This window comes from Phaenicophaeus curvirostris, unplaced genomic scaffold (assembly GCF_032191515.1).
Source record: "Phaenicophaeus curvirostris isolate KB17595 unplaced genomic scaffold, BPBGC_Pcur_1.0 scaffold_68, whole genome shotgun sequence".
Taxonomy (NCBI): domain Eukaryota; kingdom Metazoa; phylum Chordata; class Aves; order Cuculiformes; family Cuculidae; genus Phaenicophaeus; species Phaenicophaeus curvirostris.
Genome location: NW_027206690.1, coordinates 43808 through 60088, shown reverse-complemented (window position 1 = coordinate 60088; position 16281 = coordinate 43808). Strand labels below are relative to the sequence as shown.

The 16281-nt window shown below is 57.1% G+C and overlaps 1 protein-coding gene across 3 annotated transcripts; it reads right to left on the bottom strand.

Moving 5' to 3' along the window:
* Positions 1–620: 620 nt before the first annotated feature.
* LOC138734166 (ranBP-type and C3HC4-type zinc finger-containing protein 1-like) lies at positions 621–15795 on the bottom strand. Of its 3 annotated transcripts, XM_069881748.1 has the most exons (14): positions 15529–15795; positions 14626–14800; positions 13875–13976; positions 10557–10698; positions 9260–9350; positions 8041–8320; positions 7000–7121; positions 5378–5551; positions 4279–4439; positions 3239–3350; positions 2374–2553; positions 2060–2158; positions 1152–1295; positions 621–789 (listed from the first exon to the last, which is right to left on the bottom strand). In XM_069881748.1, exons 1-14 carry the CDS (start codon positions 15784–15786, stop codon positions 709–711), a joined length of 2121 nt encoding a protein of 706 aa, XP_069737849.1. In that variant the 5' UTR covers positions 15787–15795; the 3' UTR covers positions 621–708. The 3 variants fall into 3 exon arrangements, with proteins under 3 accessions (XP_069737849.1, XP_069737847.1, XP_069737848.1); XM_069881746.1 differs by lacking the exons at positions 4279–4439; positions 5378–5551 and having other exon boundaries at positions 3231–3350; XM_069881747.1 differs by lacking the exons at positions 4279–4439; positions 5378–5551 and having other exon boundaries at positions 699–789.
* Between the last annotated feature and the right edge of the window lie 486 nt (positions 15796–16281).

Here is a 16281-nt window from a genome sequence, read left to right as displayed (position 1 = left end):
ATGGGGTGGGATCAGATCCATGGGGTGGGATCCATGGGGTCTGAGCTGTGGGGTGGGATCCATGGGGTGGGATCAGATCCATGGGGTGGGATCCATGGGGTCTGAGCTGTGGGGTCTGAGCCATGGGGTGGGATCTGGGGGCTGGGATCCATGGGGTGGGATTGGAGCTATGGGGCGGGATCCGTGGGGCGGGATCCCTGGATCGGGGTGCGTGGGGCGCTCTCTGTGCTGCACACGGTGGGTTTATTGGTCGCCTCCGGAGCCACCGACCCCGTCACGGGGCCACCAGCAGCTCCTCCAGTGTCACCAGTAGCTTCTCCAGGGCCACCAGCAGCTCCTCCAGTGTCACCAGCAGCTCCTCCGGGGCCACCAGCAGCTTCTCCGGGGCCACCAGCAGCTTCTCCGGGGCCACCAGCAGCTCCTCCACTGTCACCAGCAGCGTCTCTGGGGCCACCAACAGGTTCTTGGTGCTACCAGCAGCTTCTCCAGCTCCTCTGGGGCCACCAACAGCTCCTCTGGGGCCACCAATATGTTCTCTGGGGCCACCAACAGGTTCTCTACAGCCACCAACAGCTTCTGGGTGCCCATGGTGGCATCTCCGGCTCTCCGGGTGGTGTCTCCGGGCTCTCCGGTGGCTGTGGTGGCATCTCCAGCTCTCCGGGTGGTGTCTCCCGGCTCTCCGGTGGCCGTGGTGGCCTCTCCGGGGGGTCAGTGGCAGTTGTGGCACTGGGGGTGGCAGCGCTGGCCCGACACGTTGCAGCGGCAGCCGCCGCTCGTGTCACCCGGGCCCTGGGGGGGGACACGGGGGTCAAGATCAGGGTCAAGGTTGGGGTCAAGATTGAGGTGAAGGTTGGGGTCAAGGTTGACGTTGGGGTCATGGGGTCAAGGTTGGAGTCAAGGTTGGGGTCAAGGTTGAGGTCAAGGTTGAGCTTGGGGTCAAGGTTGAGGTTGGAGTCGAGGTTGGGGTCATGGGGTCAAGGTTGAGGTCGAGGTCAAGGTTGGGGTTGGGGTCAAGGTCAGGGTGGGGCCCGTGGGGTGTCCCAGTGTCCCCAGTCCCCTCCCAGTGCCCCCAGTCCCTCCCAGCCCCCTCCCAGTCCCTCCCAGTCCCTCCCAGTCCCTCCCAGTGCCCCCCAGTGCCCCGTGTCTCTCACCGCGGGTCCCCACCGGGGCCCTTTGGTGACCCAGCAGATCTCGGTTTGGCAGAGGCGGCAGCGCAGCCAGTCGCACCCGTCCCGCTTCTGCACCACCACGGCACAGCCGGGGCAGCGCATGGCGTCCCCGCGCTGCACCAGGGTCTGCGGGCACCCGAACCCGGCCCGGTGACACCAGAACCCATCATGGTGGCACCGAAACCCAGCCCGGTGACACCGAAACCCAGCCCGGTGGCACCGAAATCCAGCCTGGTGGCACCGAAACCCATCCCGGTGGCACCAAAACCCATCCCGGTGGCACCCAATCCCTCCTCTCGACACCAAAATCCATCCTGGTGACACCAAAACCCTCTTCTAGACACCAAAATCCATCCCGGTGTTACCAAAACCCATCCCAGTGACACCAAAACCCATCATGGTGACACCGAAACCCATCCCGGTGACACCAAAACCCATCCCGGTGACACCAAAACCCATCCCGGTGTCACGACAACCCTCTTCTAGACACCAAAACCCATCCTGGTGTTACCAAAACCCACCCCGGTGACACCTAGACCCTCTTCTAGACACCAAAATCCATCCCAGTGTCACCAAAACCCATCCCGGTGACATCAAAACCCATCATGGTGACACCAAACCCCATCATGGTGACATCAAAATCCTCTTCTAGACACCAAAACCCATCCCAGTGACATCAAAACCCAGCCCAGTGGCACCAAAACCCATCGTGGTGACACCAAAATCCATCCCAGTGACACCAAATCCCATCCCAGTGACACCAAATCCCATCCCAGTGGCAACAAATCCCATCCCAGTGGCAACAAAACCCATCCTGGTGTCACCAAAATCTTCTCAGTGACATCAAACCCCATCCCGGTGTCCCCAAGGCCCTGGTGGTGGCCCCCGACCTGCAGCATGGCGTTGGTTTGCCGAGCGGCCGCGTCGTCCTGGGCTCGAGCTTGGAGATCGTCCTGGTACTGGCGGCAGTTCTGGCCCTCGTGGATGGCCTGGAGGGCGAGAGACGGCACCAGTCGGCACCGCGAGGGGCTCCGAGAAGGTGGAGGTGGAGATGGAGCCACTCAACAGCTCCAGGGGCACCTCCAGGGGCACCTCCATGGTCCCAGGACCCCCTGGAGAAGGTGGAGATGGAGCCACTCAACATCTCCAGGGGCACCTCCAGGGGCACCTCCATGGATCCAGGACCCCAGGAGAAGACTCTGACCTTGCAGAGGAGGCAGTTGAGGGCCTGGCAGATGGGACACCGGAACTCGTTGACCGAGTCCTCGTAGAAGCACCAACCGCGGCAGTCGGGCGTCCGGCAGTGGAAGCTGTTGGGGCTTCTCCTCTCGGCCAGGACCAGGCTCCTCTCCAGGAAGAGCCGGTACTCGTCCGGGGACACCAGCTGGAAGGGCAGGAGACACCTCAGGGACCTCCTGGAGACCTTCCGAGTCTCTAATTCAAGGGGTTGGGGTGGTGGGAGCTTGGAATCACGAGTTGGATTGGGTTGAGTTGGCTTGGAAGGGTCTTCAAGGACCATCTAGAGACCTTCTGAGTCTCCAGTTCAATGGGAAGAGGTGGTAGAACCTTGGAATCTTGGCTTGGAAGGGTCTTCAAGACCATCTAGAGACCTTCTGAGTCTGTAGTTAAAGGGGTTGGGGTGGTGGAACCTTGGAATCTTGGCATGGAAGGGTCTTCAAAACCATCTAGAGACCTTCTGAGTCTCCAGTTCAAGGGGTTGGGGTGGTAGAACCTTGGAATCTTGGGTTGGAAGGGTCTTCAAGACCATCTAGAGACATTCTGAGTCTCTAGTTCAATGGGAAGAGGTGGTAGAACCTTGGAATCTTGGGTTGGGTTGAGTTGGAAGGGACCTCAAAGCCCTTGGAGGTCCAGATCCACCTCCTGAGAGATCAAGAGGCCTTCAACCCACCCCACGTGGCCTTCAACCCACCCTTGGGGTGGGTTGAAGGCCACGTGGGGTGGGTTGAAGGCCTCCTAGATCCCTCAGGAGGTGGATCTGGACCTTCAAGGGCTTCAAGGTCCCCTCCCGACCCCTCCTGGTGGCCCCAGCTCCAGGGGGACCTTCTCACCGCCCGGATCTCGCGTTCCTGGAGGTGGCTCCCGCAGGCGTAGGACTCGTCGCGGAAGGGACAGGCCACCAGCGGCTCCTCGCTGTGGTTGATCACCTGGCGGAGACATTCCCTGCAGAAGAACCAGAAGAACCTCAGGTGGCCACCACGGAGCTCTGGGTGGTCCCCATGGAGCTCCGGATGGTCCCCATGGAGGTTTTGGAGCTCGGGGTGGTCCCCAAGAAGCTCCGAGTGGTCCCCATGGAGCTCCGGGTGGTCCCCATGGAGGTTTTGGAGGTCTAGGTGATCCCCATGGAGCTCTAGGTGGTCCCCATCGAGGTTTTGGAGCTCTAGGTGGTCCCCATGGAGCTCTAGGTGGTCCCCATGGAGGTTTTGAAGCTCTGGGTGGTCCCTATGGAGGTTGTGGAGCTCTAGGTGGTCCCCAAGAAGCTCCGAGTGGTCCCCATGGAGCTCTGGGTGGTCCCCATGGAGGTTTTGGAGCTCCAGGTGGTCACCATGGAGCTCTGGGTGGTCCCTATGGAGGTTTTGGAGCTCTAGGTGGTCCTCATGGAGGTTTTGGAGCTCTAGGTGGTCCCCATGGAGCTCTAGGTGGTCCCCATGGAGGTTTTGGAGCTCAGGGTGGTCCCCATGGAGCTCTAGGTGGTCCTCATGGAGGTTTTGGAGCTCTAGGTGGTCCCCATGGAGCTCTGGATGATCCCCATGGAGCTCTAGGTGGTCACCATGGAAGTTTTGGAGCTCCGGGTGGTCCCCATGGATCTTTAGTTGGTCGCCATGGAGCTCTAGGTGGTCCCCATGGAGGATTTGGAGCTCCAGGTGGTCCCCATGGAGGTTTTGGAGCTCTAGGTGGTCCCCATGGAGCTCCGGGTGGTCCCCATGGAGGTTGTGGAGCTCTAGGTGGTCCCCATGGAGCTCCGGGTGGTCCCCATGGAGATTTTGGAGCTCTGGGAGGTCCCCATGGAGGTTTCGGAGCTCCGGGTGGTCCCCATGGAGGTTGTGGAGCTCTGGGAGGTCCCCGGGAGGGGCGCGGTGGCCGCAGTTACCTGCAGAAGCTGTGGAGACACTCGCGGAGGAGGACGCCCTGGCCCGGGGGGACCAGGCGGCAGCAGATGCGGCACTCGAGGGGCTCCCTGGTGGCCACCAGGACCTCCTGCTCCAGCTCCAGCAGCTGCTGCAGGTTCTCCTGCCGCTCGGCCTCCAGCGCCTGCCGGACAAGGACCAAGGTCACCTCGGAGTGGCCACCAGAGCCCTAGATTGGCCACCAGGGCCCTAGAGTGGCCACCAGGGCCCTCAGAGTGGCCACCAGCCCCTTGGATCCATCTCCAGGTCCTCAAGATCCATCACCATGTGACTTGGTGGGAAAAGACCTTGGAGATCATCAAGTCCAACCCTCAAGTGGCCACCAGGGCCCTCAGAGCGGCCACCAGGGCCCAACTCTGAGACCCTCAAGTCCGAGACCCCAACTGGAGGAGCTTTCAGGTCCTTCCAGCCCAACTGGAGGATCCTTAAGGTCCTTCCAGCCCAACTGGAGGATCCTTAAGGTCCTTCCAGCCCAACTGGAGGATCCTTAAGGTCCTTCCAGCCCAACTGGAGGATCCTTAAGGTCCTTCCAGCCCAACTGGAGGATCCTTAAGGTCCTTCCAACCCAACTGGAGGATCTTTAAGGACCTTCCAGCCCAACTGGAGGATCTTTAAGGTCCTTCCAACCCAACTGGAGGATCTTCCAGGTCCTTCCAACCCAACTGGAGGATCCTTAAGGTCCTTCCAACCCAACTGGAGGATCCTTAAGGTCCTTCCAGCCCAACTGGAGGATCCTTAAGGTCCTTCCAGCCCAACTGGAGGATCCTTAAGGTCCTTCCAGCCCAACTGGAGGATCCTTAAGGTCCTTCCAACCCAACTGGAGGATCTTTAAGGACCTTCCAACCCAACTGGAGGATCCTTAAGGTCCTTCCAACCCAACTGGAGGATCCTTAAGATCCTTCCAACCCAACTGGAGGATCTTTCAGGTCCTTCCAACCCAACTGGACGATCTTCCAGGAACTTCCAACCCAACTGGAGGATCTTCCAGGTCCTTCCAACCCAACTAGATGATCTTTAAGGTCCTTCCAACCCAACTGGAGGATCTCTGAGGACTTTCCCCACCTCGTGGTACTTGCGGGTCTCCTCCTGCTCCTGCCGCATCCTCCAAAGCTCCGACTCGTCCGGCTGGTGGCCCCCGGGGACGGAATAATCGGCGGGACGATGGGAGCTGCACATCTCGCAGCCGGGACGCGTCGGCTTGTTGATGAACGTGCACTGGGGGCACGACCAGCCCAACTGGGAGGGGGGCGCTTAGACTGGTTTGTACTGGGAGGGAGGGCCCGGCCCCAGCTGGGGACACGAGGAGCAGGACTGGGGGGACACGGAGGGATCGGGAGCCGGAAAAAGGGGTCGGGAAGCGGGATGGGGACGCGGGAAGAGCCTCCGACCCGGCCCAGAACCTTCAAACTGGGAGGATGGAGCTGGGATGGGGATGAAGGTTACTGGTTTGTACTGGGATTGAGGGCCCGGCCCCAGCTGGGGACACGAGGAGCGGGACTGCAGGGACACGGAGGGAGCGGGAGCCGGAAAAAGGGGGCGGGAAGCGGGATGGGGACGCGGGAAGAGCCTCCGACCCGGCCCAGAACCTTCAAACTGGGAGGATGGAGCCCAGTGATACTGGTTTGTACTGGGATTGAGAGCCCAGTCCCAGTTGGGGACACGAGGAGCGGGACTGGGGGGACACGGAGGGAGCGGGAGCCGGAAAAAGGGGGCGGGAAGCGGGATTGGGACGCGGGAAGAGCCTCCGACCCGGCCCAGAACCTTCAAACTGGGAGGATGGAGCTCAAATAGGGATGAAGGTTACTGGTTTGTACTGGGATTGAGGTCCCAGTCCCAGTTGGGGACACGAGGAGCGGGACTGGGGGGACACGGAGGGAGCAGGAGCCGGAAAAAGGGGTTGGGAAGCGGGATTGGGATGCGGGAAGAGCCTCCGACCCCTCCCGGAACCTTCAAACTGGGAAAAAAGGGAGGATGGAGCCCAGTGATACTGGTTTGTACTGGGAGGGAGGGCCCAGACCCAGTTGGGGACACGAGGAGCGGGACTGGGGGGACACGGAGGGATCGGGAGCCGGAAAAAGGGGTCGGGAAGCGGGATTGGGACGCGGGAAGAGCCTCCGACCCGGCCCAGAACCTTCAAACTGGGAGGATGGAGCTCAAATAGGGATGAAGGTTACTGGTTTGTACTGGGATTGAGGGCCCGGACCCAGTTGGGGACACGAGGAGCGGGACTGGGGGGACACGGAGGGAGCGGGAGCCGGAAAAAGGGGGCGGGAAGCGGGATTGGGAGGCAGGAAGAGCCTCCGACCCGTCCTGGAACCTTCAAACTGGGAGGATGGAGCTGGGATGGGGATGAAGGTTACTGGTTTGTACTGGGATTGAGGGCCCGGACCCAGTTGGGGACACGAGGAGCGGGACTGGGGGGACACGGAGGGAGCGGGAGCCGGAAAAAGGGGGCGGGAAGCGGGATTGGGACGCGGGAAGAGCCTCCGACCCAGCCCAGAACCTTCAAACTGGGAGAATAGAGCCCAGTGATACTGGTTTGTACTGGGATTGAGGTCCCAGACCCAGTTGGGGACACGAGGAGCGGGACTGGGGGGACACGGAGGGAGCGGGAGCCGGAAAAAGGGGGCGGGAAGCGGGATTGGGACGCGGGAAGAGGCTCCGAGCGGGGCCACGGGTCCCACCTGCGCTGGAGAAGGAGGATCGGGAGCAGCCGGGGGGGATCCGAGGTCTCGGAGCTGGAGGGAATCCAGGGCCTGGTTGGTCTCCGCGAGGTCCAACCTCCTCCCGGCCTCGTTCCCGAAAGCTGGAGGAGAAAAAGAGGGAAGAGGAACGTGAAAACCAAGCCTGGAGACCACCTGGAGACCCCAAACCTCATCCTAGAGTCTCCATTCCCACTCCAATTCATCCAAATATGGGATTAGAGGAGCTCCTAGAGCTTCTGAGATGGTTTCCAGGAGCTTCTCCAGCAGAGAAAAAGGTTCTGAGAAGCTCCTGTCTCCTCCAGACCCAGAGGAGAGCACCTGGAGACCCCAAAACCTCATCCTAGAGTCTCCATTCCTGCTCCCATGGACCCCAAAGTGGGATTAGAGGAGCTCCTAGAGCTTCTGAGATGGTCTCCAGCAGCTTCTCCAGAGGAGAATAAGCTTCTGAGAGGTCCCTGTCCTCTCCAGACCAGGTGGAGACCACCTGGAGACCCCAAAACTTCATCCTAGAGTCTCCATTCCCACTCCAATAGATCCAAATATGGGATTAGAGGAGCTCCTAGAGCTTCTGAGATGGTTTCCAGCAGCTTCTCCAGTGGAGAAGAAGGTTCCGAGAAGCTCCTGTGTCCTCCAGACAATGTGAAGACCACCTGGAGACCCCAAAACCTCATCCTAGAGTCTCCATGCCCACTCCAATGGATCCAAATATGGGATTAGAGGAGCTCCTAGAGCTTCTGAGATGGTCTCCAGCAGCTTCTCCAGCGGAGAAGAAGGTCCTGAGAAGCTCCTGTGTCCTCCAGACCCGGTGGAGACCACCTGGAGACCCCAAAACCTCATCCTAGAGTCTCCATTCCTGCTCTCATGGACCTGAATATGGGATTAGAGGAGCTCCTAAAGCTTCTGAGATGGTTTCCAGCAGCTTCTCCAGCAGAGAAGAAGCTTCTGAGAAGCTCCTGTGTCCTCCAGACCAGGTGAAGACCCCCAAACCTCATCCTAGAGCAGAAGGTGGTGGCCCCAGACCTGGTTTGGAGGAGGTCCTGCTGGGGCAGGTGTTGTATTTGCGGCTCTGCTCCCCGAGGTCGCTGGAGAAGGAGGAGACGGAGCCGAGGAGCAGGCGGGCCTGGTCCTCCTCGTAGCGTTGGCGGGTCAAGTGGGCCGCCTTGGCCGAGAGGAGGTAGAGGAAGGCCACGTCCCCGTCGCGGCGGATGCCGTAGGAGGCCACCGTGCGCTCGTCCACGCAGAGACACTGCCCGATGATCCAGCGCTGGAGCAGGGGGTGGAACCCGTAGTCCTGGAAGATCTGGGAAGAGGCCAAGAAGGTCAAAAACATCCAAATAAAGAGGTGGAGGACGAGGTTTTCCCAAGAGGTTTTGAGCCTGGAGGACGTCGGGATGGGAAGGAGGAGGGTCTGGTGAGGATCTCGTGGTGGGACTTGATGGAGAAGCAGGAGAACCGGAGCTGAGGTGGCTCCAAAGAGGGAGAGGAGAAGGTTGGAGAGACCAGGAGGACCATGAAGGTCTAAGGGGACACTGGGAGGGGCCTGGAGGAGGTTCTCCTGATGATCCCGTGGTGGAACTCAAGGGAGAAGCAGGAGAACCGGAGCTGAGGTGGCTCCAAAGAGGGAAAGGAGAAGGTTGGAGAGCCCAGGAGGACCATGAAGGTCTAAGAGGACACTGGGAGGGGCCTGGAGGACACTGGGAGGGGCATGGAGGAGGATCTCCTGCTGCTTCCATGCTGGAACCCAGCAGAGAAGCAGGAGAACCGGAGCTGAGGAGGCTCCAAAGAGGGAGAGGAGAAGGTTGGAGACTCCAGGAGGACCATGAAGGTCCAAAAGGGATCAGAAGGGTCTTCGCTTGCTGGGAATGGAGCTTGTTCCACAAAATCTGTGGAGCCACCATGGCCTGGAGGACACTGGGAGGGGCCTGGAGGAGGTTCTCCTGCTGCTTCCATGCTGGAACCCATCGGAGAAGCAGGAGAACCGGAGCTGAGGTGGCTCCAAAGAGGGAAAGGAGAAGGTTGGAGACTCTAGGTTGACCATGAAGGTCTAAGAGGACACTGGGAAAGGCCCAGAGGAGGTTCTCCTGCTGCTTCCATGGTGGAACTCAAGGGAGAAGCAGGAGAACTGGAGCTGAGGAGGCTCCAAAGAGGGAAAGGAGAAGGTTGGAGAGCCCAGGAGGACCATGAAGGTCAAAGAGGACACTGGGAAGGGCCTGGAGAAGGTCCCCGTGCCCCCTCGTACCTGCTGCTTGAGCTCCTCGATGGTCGTGTGAGCCTGGACCTGGATGGTGATGTTGGCAGAAGAGGTGGAGTCCTCCACGCCGACCTTCATGCTGGAGAAGAAGGAGAGAGGACGTTAGGAAGCTCGGTTCTCCCGCTTATTCCTCGTTCCAGCCTCATCCCAGAAGCCTCCAGAGAAGCTGGAGGTCGAGGAGACCTCCTGGAGCTTCAAGGAGACCTCTCGGAGCTTCAAGGATGACGGCTCTTCCCTCAGATTGGTCCCAAAATCCAGCGCTTCCCAAGTTTTGGAGCCTCCTAGAGCTCCTCAACCCCCTGGAGACCACGTCAACCTTCTCCTCGTGGAGAAACCTTCAGAGAATCATGGAAGCAGCAGGTTGGAGAAGCTCCATAGGGTTAAAGTCCAACCATCCCACAGGTTCCTCACACGTTCTCCAGCTTCTTCTCCAGCTTCGTTGCTCTTGGCTGGACTCGCTCCAGCCCCTCAAGGTCCTTCTTGGGGCGAGGAACCCAAAACCGAGCTCGGATTTGGAGATGGGGCCTCACCGAGTCCAGAAGAACCTCCCTGACCTGCTGGTCACCCCGTTTCTGCTCCAAGCCAAGATGCCCTCCGCCTTCTCGGCCACCTGGGCTCGTGGTCAACCAACCCCCCCAGGTCCTTCTCCTCCAGGGACCTTTCCAGCTGCTCTTCTCCAAGCCTGGAGCTGCTCCGGGTTGAGATCCAAGAGCAGGACCCGGCGGTTGGCCTGGTTGAACCTCATCCCGTGGATCCAAGCTGTCGAGGTCCCTCTGGAGAAGCTCAAACCCCCTCTGGATCATCTCCTTGTGGACTCGGTGAGGTCACACCTTGACTCTTGGCTTGAGTTTTGGGTTCCTCGCTCCAAGAAGGACCTTGAGGGGCTGGAACGAGCGCAGAGAAGAGCGAGGAAGCTGGAGAAGAAGCTGGAGAAGGTGTGAGGAACCTGGGATGGTTCCTCCTGGAGACCTCGTCGCTCTCTCCAACCCCTTGGAAGGAGGTTGCGGAGAGGAGGGAGCCGGGATCTTCTCCCAAGGGGCTTGGAAAAGCATCTCAGGAGGGTTCCCAGAGAGGAACCGAGAGCAACGAGGTTGGAGAAGGACCCAGAGGGTTGGAGAGAAGCCACCCCAGCACGGGATTGATGGGAACGGGGGGAGGAGATGATCCTGAGGGTCTTCTCCGACCTCGAGTCTCCACGGTTTTATGATTCGAGGAGACATCAGGGTCCTGGGGGAGCCAGGAAGGGCCGTGGAGGAGCTGGAAGAAGGTGGTGGGAGCTGCTCACCAGATGGAGTCGGGGGGGTAGGTGGATTCTCTCCAGAGGATGCGGAGCGGGGCCTGCTGGCGCGCCAAGGCCACCGCGGAGCGAGCCGCAAGGTCCTCGTCCCCACACTCGATGGCCTCGCAGAGCTGGAGAGCCAGGTCCTCTGCGGAGGAGGAGAAGGAGAAGGAGAAGGGTCAAGAGGAGAGGCCCTCAACCTCTCGGAGATGTTGCTGAGAAGTTTGGAATTGGAGGACCTTGAAGGTCCTTCCGAGCCAACCGGAGGAGCTCGAAGGTCCTTCCGAGCCAACCGGAGGAGCCCGCAGGTCCTTCCGAGCCAACTGGAGGAGCTCGAAGGTCCTTCCGAGCCAACTGGAGGAGCTCGAAGGTCCTTCCGAGCCAACTGGAGGAGCTTCAAGGTCCTTCCGACCCAACTGGAGGAGCTCGAAGGTCCTTCCGACCCAACTGGAGGAGCTCGAAGGTCCTTCCGACCCCAACCGGAGGAGCTCGAAGGTCCTTCCGACCCCAACCGGAGGAGCTCGAAGGTCCTTCCGACCCCAACCGGAGGAGCTCGAAGGTCCTTCCGAGCCAACCGGAGGAGCTCGGAGGTCCTTCCGAGCCAACCGGAGGAGCTCGGAGGTCCTTCCGAGCCAACCGGAGGACCTCGAAGGTCCTTCCGAGCCAACCGGAGGACCTCGAAGGTCCTTCCAGCCCAACTGGAGGAGCTTCAAGGTCCTTCCAAGCCAACTGGAGGAGCTTCAAGGTCCTTCCAGCCCAACTGGAGGAGCTTCAAGGTCCTTCCCGCCCAACTGGAGGAGCTTCAAGGTCCTTCCAGCCCAACTGGAGGAGCTTCAAGGTCCTTCCAGCCCAACTGGAGGAGCTTCAAGGTCCTTCCAAGCCAACTGGAGGATCTTTAAGGTCCTTCCAAGCCCAACTGTTCTATGATCCTCTTAGAGATGTTCCTGCTCATGGAAAGGGTTGGAACTGGAGGATCTTTAAGGTCCTTTCCAACCCAAACTATTCTAGGATCTAGTTGGAAACGTTCCTCCACCAACTTTCCACAAAAAAAGCATCGACTTTAAACCAAAAAGCATCATTTCCTGAAAAAAAATTACGTTTTCCAACCCAAAATGTTGATTCTCCCCAAAAAGCCCTCGATTCTCCCCAAAAAGCCCTCGATTCTCCCCAAAAAGCCCTCGATTCTCCCCAAATCCCTCAATTTTCCACAAAACCCACGGATTTGCTGGAAAATAAATGACGTTTTCCCACCCAGAACACATCGATTCCCCATGAAAAGCGTCGATTTTCCAAGAAAAAAGCGTCGATTTTCCACCAAAAAAGGCACCGATTTTCCGCAAAAAAAAAAGCATCAATTTTCCACAAAAAAACCCTTTAATTTTCCACAAAAAACCTGTTAATTTTCCACAAAAAAAACTTTAATTTTTCACAAAACTCCTCTATTTTTCACAAAAAAACCCTCAATTTTCCACAAAAAAAACTCAATTTTCCGCAAAAAAAACCCTTTAATTTTCCACAAAAAAAACTCTTTAATTTTCTGAAAAAAACCTTTAATTTTGCACAAAAAAACCCCTCAATTTTCCGCAAAAAAAACCCTTTAATTTTCTGCAAAAAAAACCCCTTTAATTTTCTGAAAAAAAACCCATTGATTTTGCACCAAAAAACCCCTCAATTTTCCACAAAAAACCTCAATTTTCCGCAAAAAACCCTTTAATTTTCCGCAAAAAAAAACCCTTTAATTTTCTGAAAAAAAAACCCTTTAATTTTGCACAAAAAAACCTCAATTTTCTGAAAAAAAACCCTTTAATTTTCTGAAAAAAAAACCCTTTAATTTTCTGAAAAAAAAACCCTTTAATTTTGCACAAAAAACCCTCAATTTTCCACAAAAAAAACCCTTTAATTTTCCGCAAAAAAAACCTTTAATTTTGCACAAAAAAACCCTCAATTTTCCACCCAAAACCCCTCAATTTTCCACCAAAAAACCCTCAATTTTCCACCCAAAAGCCCTCAATTTTCCACAAGAACCATTCTTTCCCCAAAAAATGATGTTTTCCCACCCAAAACATTGATTCCTCACGAAAAGCATCAATTTTCCACAAAAAAGCCTCGATTTTCTGCAAAACAGGCGTCGATTTCCAGTGAAAAAACACGTTAATTTTCTGCAAAAAAAGCCTTAATTTTCCGCAAAAAAAACCCTCAACTTTCCTCAAAAAAAACTTTAATTTTCCTCAAAAAACCCTTTAATTTTCCTCAAAGAACCCTTTAATTTTCCTGAAAAAAACCTCAATATTCCTGAAAAAAACCTCAATATTCCTGAAAAAAACCTCAATTTTCCTGAAAAAAACCTCAATTTTCCTGAAAAAAACCTCAATTTTCCTGAAAAAAACCTCAATTTTCCTGAAAGAAACCTCATTTTTCCTGAAAAAACCCTCAATTTTCCGCAAAAAAACCCTCAATTTTCCGCAAAAAAACCCTCAATTTTCCGCAAAAAAACCCTCAATTTTCCGCAAAAAAACCCTCAATTTTCCACAAAAAAAAACCCTCGATTTCCACAAAAAGAAACTTGATTTTCCACAAAAAAAACAATTTTCCACAAAAAAAACCCCCTTGATTTTCCACAAAAAAAACCCGAATTTCCACAAAAAAACCCCAATTTTCCATAAAAAAACCCCAAAATTTTCCACAAAAAAACCCCAAATTTCCATAAAAAAACCCCAATTTTCCATAAACCCCCCTCAATTTTCCACAAAAACCCCTCAACTTCCCACAAAAAACCAATTTTCCACAAAATCCACTGATTTCCCATGAAAAAAATTCTGTTTTCCTAACGAAAAAAGCGATTTCCCACCAAAAAACCCCAATTTCACATGAAAAAAAAGCCAATTTCCCACAAACAATGAGGTTTCCCCGTGAAAAACGTCGATTTCCTGCAAACCCAGTTGATTTCACGCAAAAAAAATTAGATTTTTGTGTAAAAAAAATGCTGACTTTGCACAAAAAGCCGCCATTTCCCATGAAAAGGCACCGAACTTTCTGGGAAAAAGTCAATTTTTCATGGAAAAAAGTTGATTTTCTGCAAAACCCATCGATGTTCTGCTAAGAACGTGGGTCCTGGAGGCACCTCAGCTCCTCCGGGGCCACCTCGAGCGCCTCCGGGGCCACCTCAGCGCCCTCCGGGGCCACCTCAACGAATCCAGAGTTGGATTTTATGACCCTAAAGGTCTTCTCCAAGCTCAATTCCATGAGAAAGGAGCTTGGAGGGTCTCAACCGCGTCTCCTGGTGGCTTCTCGGAGAAAAAAAGAACCAAGAACCGTCTCCCTCACCTTTCTCCGCGAGCTCCGAGGCCGGATCCGCCTCGGGATGGGGGTCGGAGGCGGAAGAAGGTGGTGGGGACGAGGCTTGGGGCGCTGGAGACGTCTCAGAAGCTGTGGAGACATCAAGAACATCATCAGCGCTCGCCAATCATCCTCCCGACGGAGAAGACAATCCGGGAAGACGCGGAAACGAAGGAAAGAGGAACCCGAGAACGTTTCCAGAGGCGGAAAATCCAGAGGGAGCTGGAGAAACGGGGGCTGGAGAACCTCAGGAGAAGCTCAACGTGAGCTCTTCAAGCAGATGGAGGTTCTCCAAGCTCCATCCCACCTGGGATCTTCAAGAGATGGAGCTTCTCCCTCTCCAACCACATCCAGGATCTCCAACCACATCCAGGATCTCCAACCACATCCAGGATCTCCAACCACATCCAGGATCTCCAAGCTCCAGCCCAACTGGAGGATCTTTCAGGTCCTTCCAGCCCAACTGGAGGATCTTTCAGGTCCTTCCAGCCCAACTGGAGGATCTTTCAGGTCCTTCCAGCCCAACTGGAGGATCTTTCAGGTCCTTCCGACCCAACCGGAGGACCTTGAAGGCCCTTCTGACCCAACCGGAGGAGCTTGAAGGCCCTTCCAAGCCCAACCGGAGGACCTTGAAGGCCCTTCCGACCCAACCGGAGAACCTTGAAGGCCCTTCCAAGCCCAAGAACTCCACGATTCTCCACCAATCCCCCCAGGGCCTCCAGGTCCAACCAGCTCGGACCTTTCTGAGCTTCCCTCAAGGAGCTGCTGAGGATCGTCCACCACTTCTGGGCCTCCCGTTCCTCCTCGAAGTTGAGGATCACGGGATCTTCTGGAGAAGTCGGAACCCTCAGCTCGTGGCACGTGGGGCTCCGGACGCGGTAGGAGATGTCGGAGAGGTTGAACTCGATGAGGTTCTGCGGGAAGAAGAAGGAGAAGAAGGATGGAAATGGGGCTTGGAAGAGAACTGGGGGACACGGAGCTTCTCCGGAGCTTGGAAGGCCTGAAAGATCTTCCAGTCGGGCTGGAAGGACCTTCAAGCTCCTCCAGTCGCGCTGGAAGGACCTTCAAGCTCCTCCAGTCGCGCTGGAAGGACCTTCAAGCTCCTCCAGTCGCGCTGGAAAGACCTTCAAGCTCCTCCAGTCGCGCTGGAAGGACCTCAAAGCTCCTCCAGTCGGGCTGGAAGGACCTTCAAGCTCCTCCAGTCGCGCTGGAAGGACCTCAAAGCTCCTCCAGTCGCGCTGGAAGGACCTCAAAGCTCCTCCAGTCGCGCTGGAAGGACCTTCAAGCTCCTCCAGTCGCGCTGGAAGGACCTCAAAGCTCCTCCAGTCGCGCTGGAAGGACCTCAAAGCTCCTCCAGTCGCGCTGGAAGGACCTTCAAGCTCCTCCAGTTGGCTTGGAAGGACCTTAAGGACCTTCCAGTTGGGTTGGAAGGACCTTAAGGATCTTCCAGTTGGGTTGGAAGGACCTTAAGGATCTTCCAGTTGGGTTGGAAGGACCTTAAGGCTCTTCCAGTTGGAGTTTCCAGCCCCACGGAGCCCGTTAACCCCCCAAACGATCGTTTCCAGCCCCTCAGACCCCGTTAACCCCCCAAAACGATCGTTTCCAGCCCCAAGGAGCCCGTTAACCTCCCCTCAGGCCTCACCTCGCCCCCAGGAGCCTCCGTTCCCCTCAGTCCGAGGCGGAAGCGGCGCCTCCCGCCGGTGCCCGGTTGGACACTGAGCTGGAGCCGGAGGGAGGAGGCGGCGGGGAGCGAGGGGAGGCGGGAGGGCTCGGCCAGCCCCGCCCGCACCGCCATTAACACCGTGGGAGGAGAAGAAGGAGAAGGAGAAGGAGGAAGAGGCGCCGCCGCCTGAGGCCCCGCGGCCACCGGAGAAGGAGCGGGAGCCCCGGGCAGCGCCATCCCTGCTACTTCCGGCGCGAGTGTGACGTCACTTCCGGTCACAGCCCCTCCTCCCCGCGCTTTGAGTGACGGGCGCTTCCGTCCCGCCCTCCGCGCGCCTTTTGTCCCTCGGAGCCAATCAGAGCGCGGAGCGACGCGAGGGGGCGGGGCTCATTATGATTGACGTGCCTTATAGCCAATAGGAGCATAGGGAGCGTTGATTGACAGCTCGTTCAGCCAATGGGAAGCGAGGAAGGCGGGGGGGGGCGGCCCGGGCCGGGAAGGGCGGCGGGTGGGGCCTGTCCGCTTGTTGTCGTCCGGGAGCTGGGAGGGGGAGAAGCGGCGCTCAAGCCCCGAGGGAGCCGGCAGGTGCCGCTCAGCCGCTCGTCCCGAGCTTTTGAGGCTGGGGGGGTGGGTTGGGGGGGGGTTTAACATGGCGAGGTGCGCGGAGGCCCCCGGGGCCGGCGCCAGGCGGCGGGCGGCGGCGGCGGCGGCCGAGGCGAACGCGCCCTCCTC